The 12547-nt window shown below is 36.9% G+C and overlaps 1 protein-coding gene across 2 annotated transcripts in view; it reads right to left on the bottom strand.

Annotated features, from left to right (window-relative positions):
* Positions 1–1412: 1412 nt before the first annotated feature.
* The window catches only part of GNAI3 (G protein subunit alpha i3), a 48177-nt gene continuing 37042 nt past the window's right edge, over positions 1413–12547 (bottom strand). Inside the window, exons 5-9 of one of the 2 annotated variants that reach the window (XM_037728127.1) lie at positions 12182–12310; positions 8690–8819; positions 8118–8271; positions 2679–2889; positions 1413–2588 (exon numbers count right to left, since the gene is read on the bottom strand). In XM_037728127.1, coding sequence (XP_037584055.1) covers positions 2699–2889; positions 8118–8271; positions 8690–8819; positions 12182–12310 — 604 coding nt within the window. In that variant the 3' untranslated portion in view covers positions 1413–2588; positions 2679–2698. Of the gene's footprint in view, positions 2592–2678; positions 2890–8117; positions 8272–8689; positions 8820–12181; positions 12311–12547 lie in introns of both variants that reach the window. The other variant, XM_017499275.2, reaches the window with a different exon arrangement.

The following is a 12547-nucleotide window of genomic DNA, read 5'->3' as shown; positions in this document are numbered from 1 at the left end:
AAACTAATGGCTTCTTAGATGGTCCAAAGCATAGGCACCTGAATTCTGAAACATTATCTATCACAAACCTCCAGCATTCTCCAGAGAAAAAACACAAGGCAACTTTTAGCTTCTTTGATTACAAATGCCAAACCTTTTTTTCAGGCTAGTAGATTTGATGTTTCTTCCTACATTTTAGCCCTGCTACAAGAAAATATCTTTTGTTTCAATACAAACCAGTGATTTGCAAGCCTGGCTGGTAGTCAGAATCACCTTTTAAAAATTATAGATTTCCAGCCCACCAGCCAAAAGTCAATCTCTTAGATGGGCCAAGTGTTTTTTACTTAAGTCATATTGAAGACCACTGAGTTAAATTATCTCCCCGTGTCCTCATGGAATGTGCATTTAGATAGTTATTTGGGATGGTAAAATAAGAGTGATCTTCATGTAAACAGAGAACAAATGTAAATGGTACAGAGGCAGAAAAATGAGGACCTGTAACAGAAGGGCTAAAAAATTAACAGATAGATATTCAAATGAAAATACAAATTCAAAAGTAAAATACAAAATACAAAAGCAAAATAAACTTTTTTGGATTATTGGTTATTTTAGATGATCAACACCATCATTCCATTAGTCCACAGTACAGAAAGACTACAGTTGAAAATAATATTCTACCAGTTTTCATTTCCAGATGACCCCGTAATACAGAATACAATAAGGAAAAGATATATTCAAAATGAATAAGAACTATCAACCCTGTTTCCATTGTGGGCATTGAGTCAATTGCCAGCTGAAGCTGATAATTTTCTTTCAGATCAAGTTTTCCCACACCTAAAGAAAATTTCATTGTATAATACAGTTACACCAACTGTAAGCTATGATTTTCCAAAAAGAATAAGAAAAAAAGAAAAACTACCACCAACAAAGGCACTGAACTGCTGTGGCTTGCTTTTTTGTTGACCACCAACCTTTTTTTGTAAACTAGTAAAAGGTTACATTAAAAGATGACATAGAATCCAATCCAAAAAGATTGGACCCCAAAAGGCACTGCTCAAGCTACTGATTTGAAATGCTCAAAATGCATTCTCTTCATTTGTCTTCTCCTAATACAGCATTCAATATTTAATGTCATTTGGTATTTAATGACATTTGCTGTACATTATACAAAAGGGTCTGTAGATTGAAGTGAACACAACTCTCCACACAAGCAAACTGTATACCTGCAAAATGAATGATGATCGTGTATCACTCATACGCAGATATAACATAAAACCTAAGGTTCAACAATACTATTACACCAAAGGTCTAGCTAGACCTTCAGGAAACCCTACTACCTAAACCCATTCTCAGACAAAGGCTAAAGCACATTCTGCAGAGGCAAAAGAAAACAGAAGACAGTATTTCCGGAAAAGACTAGTTACAAACAGGAGCAAACCTGGACTCTTTACTCACCATTTTAATATTGCCGCCAACTATAACAGATTAAAAATGTACACATGACAAAGTGGAAAAAAGTCCCAAAATGCAACAGTTTCAGCAAAAGAACATATTGACTAAGGAATACTACAGTTAACATTGCTACAGTAAAAATGATGGCAAACAGGGATTTGGCACCACATTTACAAAGTAAAAGCATGCACTGTTAATACATTTTAGATGTCTCTCAACAGAAAAGGCCATGAAGATGGAAAACAAGAGGCACCTTGTGCAAAACTCCCTATAACTGAGACAAACAAGCAAGAATCAAAGTGGTCAATTTCGTAAATACCTAGCAGCAAAGTCACTGGTTCTGTCTGAAATTTAGCAATTTGCATTTCTGATTGGCAGTTCCCCTGGGTATGTCTGTATCCAAGAAGATGACTTTATCATACCACATCAGCAGTAATTTGGTAAACTGCATAAACAAGGTTAACCTTCAACCATAAGCTTAAAGAAAAGAGAGAACAAGAATCTTATTGCAGAACTTTCCAATGTAATTACCATTTGGAAACCATAATGGTACTTTGACCAGGATAATAACATAAACTTCATCAAAAAAGTTGTATTTATATCCCCAGTAACTGGAAAGAATTATAAGTAATTATGGAAGTATTATATTCTGACCATACCAAGAGTTAAAAACCAAGAGTTCCTACTAAAGAGGAATATTTTCAAGATGATCTGGTCACATCATGTGCATAGTTAAGACTGTGTTTTAATAAAGATTCTTTTGCAAATAAAGAAATAAAATTTAGTAAAGTTATTCTTCTCTTGATGAAAAAACCTTAAAAATGAACCACTGGTGGTTTGTTAAGAAGGGGAAAAAAAGAGTAAGCTACATATTTTAAGTTCCAGAATGCAGCACCTCAACTTCACATCTGCCATATGCATTTGAGATTAAGAAATCCAAGTGATGTCTTGATGATCGAATCACACTTTATAGTTCTTCCAATTCCAATGTCTGACTTTAGCATCTCATGTCAATTAAAAGTTCCCTAATACAGAAGATTGTGCTATAGAGTGCTAAGATTCTGCATGCTGCTGCCATTCCCTGGTCCCGTTCATGCTTGTAGCTGCCTCACGAGACAGCAAAAGGTGTCTGGTCTCAACACTCCACACCGCAGTAACTAGAAGAGAAGAATATTCTTAATTATAAAAAGTTTACAAAGCTAAGGGGCATCACTGTAGCACTATAACTACATTGTAGGAAGCTTTACCTCACTAACATCCATGCTTTTCAATAAAGTCCACATTCCTTTAAGTTGTTTTTAATGATGACATCTGTAACAGCATCAAAAACAAACTGCACATTCTTCGTGTCTGTGGCACAGGTGAAGTGAGTATAGATCTCCTTGGTATCTTTTCTTCTGTTCAGATCTTCAAACTGGCATTGAATATAGGCAGCTGCCTCTTCATATGTATTGGAACCTAAAACAGACACCCAATACTCTCAGTTCAAACCGTAAGAGCTGCCTGAATAAATCAGACCATTACGATTTACTTATGGAGAGGGAACATAACCCAATTAAATATGAATAGAATTCTCTATTTCTGTTATCAAGGTGTTTCTATAATTAGGTTATTCATGAGAGTAGACTCTCACGGTAACCAAAATAAAATCATCACACACAAAAATTGAGGAAAACAAAACATTAAGTTTGTCTTTACCCTTTCATGTAGACTTCTCAACTAAAAAAAATCTAGAAAGTATAAAAGGAAAGTAGGAAGGTGCATTTCTAGGGAACACAATTGCTTAAAAGGTCTGAGAGAGGCTGTGTTCCTTGGAGTGATCTTGGAATAAAGAATTCAATAGGGTAAATTGTTCCTTTCAGAATCATTCCACAGTTTTAAGGAGGTTTAGCTTCAAAGCCTTAAGGTAGTAATTTAGATAAGGAAAAGTAATACACTTTAACAGGGCGAATTTTAGAGTTTCTGAATTATATGTCAATAAAGCTCTATCTACCTACCTATCTGTCTGTCTGTCTGTCTATTCAGACAGAATTTCGCTCTTATTGCTCAGGCTGGAGTACAATGATGTGATCTAGGCTCACGGCAACCTCCGCCTCCCGCATTCAAGTGACTCTGCTGTCTCAGCTTCCCGAGTACTGGGATTACAGGCATGCGCCACTACGCCTGGCTAATTTTGTATTTTTTTTTTCCTTTTTACTTAACATTCTTGGAGTATATAATTTTGTATTTTTAGTAGAGACAGGGTTTCTTCATGTTGGTCAGGCTGGTCTCAAACTCCTGACCTCAGGTGATCCACCTGCCTCAGCCTCCCAAAGTGCTGGGATTACAGGCATGAGCCACTGTGCCCGGCCAAAGCTCTTATTTTTTTAAAAAAGAAAGGAAGTGGCAGGAACCAAAAGTAAAGCCTGTCTCAACAATATTTATAATCAATACCTTTAAATCACCTGCTTTTTACACCATCTTGTCTACTTACAGAGCCTTTAGAGTAGCCTTAGAAACTGGCTGTAAAGCCAGGAAAACACAACAAAGACAATCCATTATTCCAATAAACTAGAGGGTATTTTCGGTAACATTATGCATAACAAAAAATATCAATAACAAAGATATAAAGACCAGGTAACAAAACAGAGCTTAAGGGAAAAAAAAGGAGCCAGGTATGATGGCTCACATCTGTAATCCCTGTACTTTGGGGGCCACAGCAGGTGGATCACTTGAGGTCAGGAGTCTAAGACCAGCCTGGCCAACAGAGTGAAACCCCGTCTCTACTAAAAATACAAAAAATAATTAGCCAGGCATGGTGGTAGGTGCCTGTAGTCCCAGCTACTCGGGAAGCTGAGGTACAAGAATCGCTTGAATCTGGGAGGCGGAAGTTGCAGTGAGCCAAGAGTGTGCCACTGCACTTCTGTCTGAGAGACAGAGCAAGATAGTGTCTCAAAAAAGGGGGGGAGGGGAATGGTGGAGGAGGAAGAAAGGAATATTAATTAAAATATACAAGGAACTGAAGCAAAACAACTTTGTAGGTGCTTGCAGCAGGTTCTTAAAATCTAGAGAATGACCTCCATAAATTAAAGGAGGCAGAGGAGTGAAAAGTGAATTTTGTCTGCTAGGAACAGATACTGATACCTGGCAAATAAGGACTGTAAGAATCTACGTAGAATGAAGACAATGGAGGATAGGCTTGGAAGTTCACAACAACAAAAACAAATGGATATATTAAAGGCTCTCTGCTTGGTGTTAAGACTCTAAGCTAAGCCTTCAAAATTAATGTCAATTCTTTTACTTATCTTACGTATCTCTCCCCCAATCCTAAAACTTGGCTGCTTTCTATAAACTAACCTAATTCTCACCTCCCTCTGTTCTTTACTCTGAACAGATAACACCACATTTCCAACTTCCCTGAGAAGACAGAGGCCACAAGGATTCAACTACATCTCAACTTTTTGGTCTACCACCTCACTCAAAATGTTACCTATCTGCACTTTTTGTAATTCTGGTTTTAAAGGTGTCTTACTTCTTACTCAAAAATCAATTGCTCTACCTATACTCTTTTTAAAAAATTATTGAGGAAAATTAACATAACAGATATTTAACCATTTTAAAGTGTCCAATTCAGTGGCACTTAAGTGTATTCATGATGTTATGCAATCACCACCTCTCTCTAGCATCAAAACTTTTTCACCACCCTATTCCCATTAAGTAATCGCTCCCTATTCTCCCCATTCTGGTAACCACTAATATGCTTTCTGTCTATGGATTTGCCTATTTTGGATACAGCATATAAAAGAAGTATTGGCCTCTTTTACTTAGCACAGTGTTTTGAGTTTCATCCAAGTTGTGGCATCTATTATTATTCCTTTTTATGGGTAAATAATATTCATTGTATGTATATAACACAATTTGTTTATCCATTGTAGACTCTTTTTTTTGAGACAGTCTCACTCTGTCACCAGGATGGAGTGCAGTGGCACGAACTCGGCTCACTGGAACCTCCGCCTCCCAGGTTCAAGCGATTCTACTGCCTCAGCCTCCCGAGTAGCTGGGATTACAGGCATGTGCTACCACATCCAGCTAATTTTTGTATTTTTAGTAGAGACAGTGTTTCACCATGTTGGCCAGGATGGTCTCAACCTCCTGACCTCATGATCCACCCGCCTCAGCTTCCCAAAGTGCTGGAATTACAGGCATGACCCACCAAGCCTGTCCTGTCCTACCTAGACTCTTAATTCCTTTTTTCCCACCTGCTTACAACTCTTGCTCCTTCAATGACATCTGGTTTTTTTAATACCTCTTTTGCTTATAGGATCTTAGCCCTCAGCCTATAAACATTCTTAAATCTCTCCTTTCCCTTTAAACCCACATTGCTCAAGAGTAGTCTACACTTGTCTTCTTTCTTCACTTTCTACTCTGTGATTCACTGTACTCACCTTTCCACTGCCACTGCTCTCAACAGCAGGTCAACAACTTCCTAACTGTTAACTCCAAAGGTCCTTTTTCAGTATGTATCTTGCTTACCTGCAGATAACACTGTTGACCGAAATATTTAATCAACTCACTTTTTAACCTCTTCTTTTGGTTTTTATGATATCTTTCTTTTCTTCCTGCCAATAGAAACAGCTCTTCTCTCTCATTCTGTGGTCCTTTACTCTCCTCATTCTATAATATTATCTCCATAGGTCATTTCACCCATTTCCATGTTTTCATTACTGATTATCTCAAACCCCAACCTCTCCTCAACCTCAAATATAACTGCCCATGAGATATTATTTTGATGTTCCATAAATAATTAAAAATCAACATTCCAGCCAGGCACAGTGGCTCACGCCTGTAATCCCAGCACTTTGAGAGGCTGAGGCAGGTAGATCACCTAGGTCAGGAGTTCAAGACCATCCTGGCCAACACATTAAAACCCTGTCTCTACTAAAAATACAACAACTAACTGGGCACGGTGACGCATGCCTGTAATCCCAGCCACTCAGGAGGCTGAGGCAGGAGAATCACTTGAGCCCGGGAAGCAGAGGTTGCAGTGAGCCAAGATTGCAGCCATTGCACTCCAGCCTAAGCGACAAAGCAAGACTCCACCTCAACTTAAAAAAAAAAAAATCAACATTCCCAAATATGAATTCAGGTTACAGTACCAGCATCCAAGACAGAAACCTGAGAGTACCTCTGACTCTTCCATTCCTTACCCCTGCTTTACCCTTTCACTTTATTATAGAAAGAATTTACAGTGTCTCCACTAACAAGAGTTCCTCTTCCCTGGAAATACCTGAATCTGATCTATAAGTTTCATAGTGATCCAGCCCTGGCAGTTACATTTGTGTCCCTGACCTCAACAGACTGGCCTACAGATTTCTGCCTGACTTCATGGCCAGATTCTCTCCTTGGAATTTGAAACCAGAGCCAAGCAACCCCAGTCTAGCCTTATCTTTTTTAACAGAGATACAGAAACTGTGACTAGGCTGTTATCACATAAACTGAATAGCAGAGAAAGTTGGAAAGGAGAGAAAGAAAAATAAAAAAGATACACAAAGAAGAGAGAAAAAAGATGGGGATAAAGAGTGCTTCCAGGGTTCTCGACAATTATTTCCTAGTTCTAATTCCATTCTAAGACCTGTCCGTTCTTGCCTTTGAGTTCTGTGATATATCCCTTAATCCTCATCCAAAGTTTTTAACTTCCATCTTAAGTCCTTAGTTATTCAAATCCCCTAATATCTATCTTTATTATCACTTATTACATAATCTCTGTAAAGCACAGTTTCTACTATATCATGTACCCCATGGTATGGATCATGGTAGGATATTAAATCCTTCAACTGATGTCACTGTCTCAGCATGAGATGTAAGGCCCTCCATGAGTTGACCTCTGACCACCTCTCCCACCGCTTTTCCCTACCAGTGTAAACACTAATACCAAATTCCTTCTTGGTTTCACTACTAGCCGTGCCATCTTTCTACCTTCATATTTTCATATATGTAATTCCTCTTTTCTAAAATGCTTTTATTCCCACCTGCCTGATGATTTCTAATTCATCCTCTTAGTAGCTGTAGAAAACGACTACACTGACCTCATCAGAAGTAACCACTTCTATTCACTTCTATTAATGCATTTTGCACTATAAAATTGTTTATGTGCAACTGTACACGATAAAATTATTAATGTACATTTTACACTATAATAAAATTATTTATGTGCAAGTAATACACTATAATAAAATTATTTATGTCCCTCTGCAACTACATGTCAGTTTCTTGGGTACAATGATTGCAACTTACCCTTGTATTTTCTTCAACATAAAAGGACCAAATTTTGCTTTATTTTTTGTGAGACAGGGTCTTGCTATGTTGCCTAGGCTGATCTTAAACTCTTGGGCTCAAATGATCCTGCTGCCTCAACCTTCCAAGTAGCTAGAATTATAGCCACCATGCCCAGCTCCCAAATTTACTTTTTCTTTTTTATTTTCCTCAAAAAATGAAGATAGAAATTGAAAATAAACACAGAAAACTCCATTATGGCTGATATGGTACTCTTGACTTAGGGAGTTTTAATCACAGGCTCAATGCCAATGCCACTATCACTGAATATTCTCCATCAATCACTCAAAACAAAAGGCAGTTTCATGAATGTCACCAAAATGTTGATCTAAGTAAGACGCGTATTTCCAATAAAATCTTTCATAACCCTTTACCTGTGTATTCTGGGTAACAGATAGTTAATGGACTCTTCTTTATTTTTTCCTCAAAAAGGTCTTTCTTGTTAAGGAAGAGAATGATTGAAGTGTCTGTAAACCATTTGTTATTACAAATGCTGTCAAACAGTTTCATGCTTTCATGCATTCGGTTCTGAAAAAGAAATAAAGGATAGGTCAGAACAAATAGTATAAGTGGATTAACTTAATGAAAAAGAGAAATCAACAACTTTTACAGCACTGAATGACATTCATGGAAATAAGTCAGACACCAGTAAGATAAAGTTGAGTGTTAGTCCTCATTTTTATAATTTTTGGGGATGAGGAGTTGAGAGGAAAGGCTGGCTAACAATAGTACTTAATCCTTTCCATATACTCCATGTGGCTATCACATCTCTTTTAGAGTAACAGGGCACAGATCAATATTTTGAAAGTCTAATTTCACTTACCAGGAGAAAAATAAAAGATACTAAGATTTGGTTGAATGAGCAAATAAACACACACGATCTTCCTAATAGTTATTTTCCATTTCCTGGTTACATTAGACAGGTTTACCAGAAGCTCCAACATACCATCTCCTCATCCTCAGCCAGAACAAGGTCATAATCACTGAGGGCCACACAGAAGATAATTGCTGTCACTCCCTCAAAACAGTGAATCCACTTTTTTCGTTCTGATCTTTGGCCACCTACATCAAACATCCTGCGCAAGCGGAAAGAAAGCACAAATTCATCAAGTTCACACATACACCTCTCCCTAAACTGAAATGATTAGTAAACTTCCCACTATTACATATTCAAAACTTCATTTATAATAGAAGACAAACAAGGAATAGATTAAATGTAGTCAAAATAATTACCCTGGCTAAAAGTACAAGACAACAACATAAAAAAATAAAATTTGTGAATAATCTAAATTCTAATCTTAGACAGACAGTTGAGCCTGTTCACTATCAAAGTTTGTATCAGATGTGTGAAAAGTCAGCAGAATAATCACTGGAATGGATTAAAGGATAGAAAGGGGAAAAGACAGGAAAAGCGAAGAGCTACATAATACAGTTTGAGATAATAACAAAAATAATGACATATTTATTGAGTGCTTACCATGGTGCCAGACACTACTACTAAACATCTTAACTCATTTTGCTCTTGTAACACTCCTATAAGTAGTAGTATTATCCCAATTATACAAATAAAGAAATTGAGGCACATTCAATGTTAAATGATTTGCTCAAAGGTGCACTACTAACAAACAGGGACTGGGGATCTGAACCTAGGCACTCTAACTCCTGCACCCTTGTTCTGACTCTCAAAATGGTTTGCCTCTGAATCCCCAATTTGCACTCTGCTTCCATAACTTCTCCCTACTAATTCAAGTTTGTTTTCCTTACTCTAAAAAAAGAAAATCAGGATATTGTAAAAAATAATAATAAATTATATTTTATGGTAGGATTCTATGAACCCAATATCTAAAAAACAGCCTTGACCAGTACTTCAAAACTCCAAGTCTTACTTAAACCTAATTAATAAAAACAAAGCCTCAACTGTTCACAAACTTTATGTTCCACTCCAGATTAGTTTAATCCACTACTCTCTTCTGAGTAACTTACTTGGTGTTCTGGGTCAACTGCTGAACTTCTATCAACAGTATCCTCAACTACTTCCTATAGTAAAAAGAACATCTGCACTGCTTTGTGTTTTAGCTGATACTTAGTTCTAATGACATATGCATGCATTTGTTACTCTTGTGATCTGTCTTTGATGAAAATGATAAAATTTTTAAAGGCTAAACTCTGCCAAACTGGTTTAATGTATAAGATCTATACTGACTAGAGGCCTACATTTCCAGAGATGTTTTCCCCCAGAAATTCAAAAAAGTAAGACACAGTTGGTGATTTCTAAATGTATGCTTGAAAGGAATTATCTCTTTAAGAGCCAACTCTTCCTTTGGGTTGACTGTGCACAATTCTTTTTGACCTTTGGTCATGACACCTGGAATGATATAATCACAAGCTGGCTTTAATATAGGGTCATATTACAGGTTTCAGGAAGGCTAACAGCATATATTTCGCCATGGAAGTCTCAAGGGGAGACACACCAATAACTTCAATTTACTCCCCCATTTTCTTCTACAAAGTCTACACAGCACTATGAAGATCCAAGGTGGGCTTTTAGCACATATTAACATTTACAATATCATTCACTAAGAGATCAACATTTTATAAACATTACCTCATTAACTGAGAGGCAAGTAAGCAATTACACAATGCCTTGCATATGGTAGATGCTCAATAAATGTTTGAATAAATGGATAGTAGTTTTGCCTAGAGAGAAGAGGAAAAGGAAGAAATGATAGTACTTCATAACAAGATATCTACATGCCAACAATAAAGTAGGCGTGGCACCTTAATTAGATCTAGCTATTGATCCTGGCATAAAAAGACAGGACAGTTAGGATTTGCCTAACTAAAGACTGATCTATATAACAACACCAATAAGAAAGTTTCTGATACTAAATAATGATCACAACTTTTAATAATAAATAGATTGCAAACCTTATACAAATAAATCTCATTCTTACAGTCTCACAAGTGATAATCCATGTGGTCTTTGCCGCTCTTGCTAAATAAACTCATCAGTACTAAAGATTAGCAGCAAGTCTATTCTACAGTCATTCATAGCCAAAATGCTATTTTCCTGCACCAGAAAAAAATCCAGTTTGGTATATTAGGATTTCAACACCCTGACTGGTATCTAGTAATATGCAAGCCCTATATGGATTTCACAAATCCTGTGGAACAGTTGTTTTCAGAGAAAAAACTGAGAGGATCTGAGGTAGCAGTTATATTTGTATGCAATAATGCTGAACATCACATTCTACATATAAGCATAATGAGATAACTAAGGAACACATGGTATATTGAAGGGGAAGAGTTTACTCCTAATCTCAAAGGTCACAAAAGAAGAAAATAAGAATCAAAAAAAACAATTCTAACATTTATAAAAGACCGTTAACACAGAGACAAGCTGAGGCCTGATTTAGAGTTACTAATGATAATGCAAAAATTCTTTGTATTAGAATATTAGAATTTTCTCTCTCTAAAACAATCACAGTTGGGCTGGGCACAGTGGCTCACACCTGTAATCCCAGTATTTTGAGAGAATGAGGCGACAGAATCGCTGGGGCCCAGGAGTTTGAGACCAGCCTGGGCAATAAAGAGAGACCCTGTACCAACATAAAATTTTGTTTAAACATCAGCCAGGCACAGTGGCATGAGCCTATAGTTCCAGCTACGTGGGAGGCTGAGGCAGAAGGATCACTTGAGCCCAGGAGGTCAAGGCTGCAGTGAGCTGTGATCACACCACTGCACTCCAGCTTGAGTGACAGAGTAAGGCCCTGTCTCTGAAAAATAAATAAAATTTTAAAAACAAACCAAAAAAATCACTGTTTATATGTCATCATATCAACCAAAAATCCCTCTTAGGGTTCTATTTTCCATTCTGCACTGTATTAAGAACTTAATTGTGCATGATACTATGTACAAATTACTTCAAGAGCCATGAAAATCTTGCTTCATTCCATCAACTTGAAGGGAAATTCAAACCAATAAGAAAAAAGTGACACTGGTGAGAAAAGCATTTCTATTTAAATTCAAAATGGCATAACAAAACCATATAACTTACAAAAAAAAAACTGGTTTTCTATAAGTTTAATATTGTTATCCTATTAAATATTCACTATCTGTTTTGGTGAGTCTAACGAAAAACAGCTGAAAAGAATTAAAAATAAAACAAACCAGTTATCACAGGAAAAATTCTACTGGGAGGCAAGTTACAATTTATTTTTGAATTTAAATTCCTCTAAATGGACACAAATATTTGGTGCTACTTGGAGAAAGAAGAGATGTTTGGGCCCCCATTCAGTTAAAATATTCAAATAATGCTGATAAAAGTTTCTAAACCAAGGAATATTGCCCAGAGAAATTTTACCCTGGTTAAGAGATGGTAAACTAAAACAAAAAATATTTGCATTTGGCACATCTAGCAAAAAGGCTAATGACTTACTTGAAGTATAGGTCTTTGAAGGTGAAATGCGTTTCTACAATGCCGGTGGTCTTCACTCTTGTCCGAAGAACATCTTGCTGAGTTGGAATGTAGTTAGATTGGGATATTCTATCCAGATCATTTAAGTAACTAAATAAAGACACATTTACTTTTACTTGGTGAAGCCAATCATGTGCATAGCAAATCAACAGACTAAATAAAGTAGTTCCTATTCTAAACCTGTTACTAGTTACTCAAGTGGCAAAACAGAATCAGATCCTCAGTGTCACAGAAATTTTTTTTTTTTTTTTGAGACGGAGTTTCGCTCTTGTTACCCAGGCTGGAGTGCAATGGCACGATCTCGGCTCACCGCAACCTCCGCCTCCT

Source organism: Cebus imitator, unplaced genomic scaffold (assembly GCF_001604975.1).
Source record: "Cebus imitator isolate Cc_AM_T3 unplaced genomic scaffold, Cebus_imitator-1.0 Scaffold256, whole genome shotgun sequence".
NCBI lineage: Eukaryota > Metazoa > Chordata > Mammalia > Primates > Cebidae > Cebus > Cebus imitator.
This window is presented reverse-complemented; position numbering and strand designations above follow the sequence as displayed.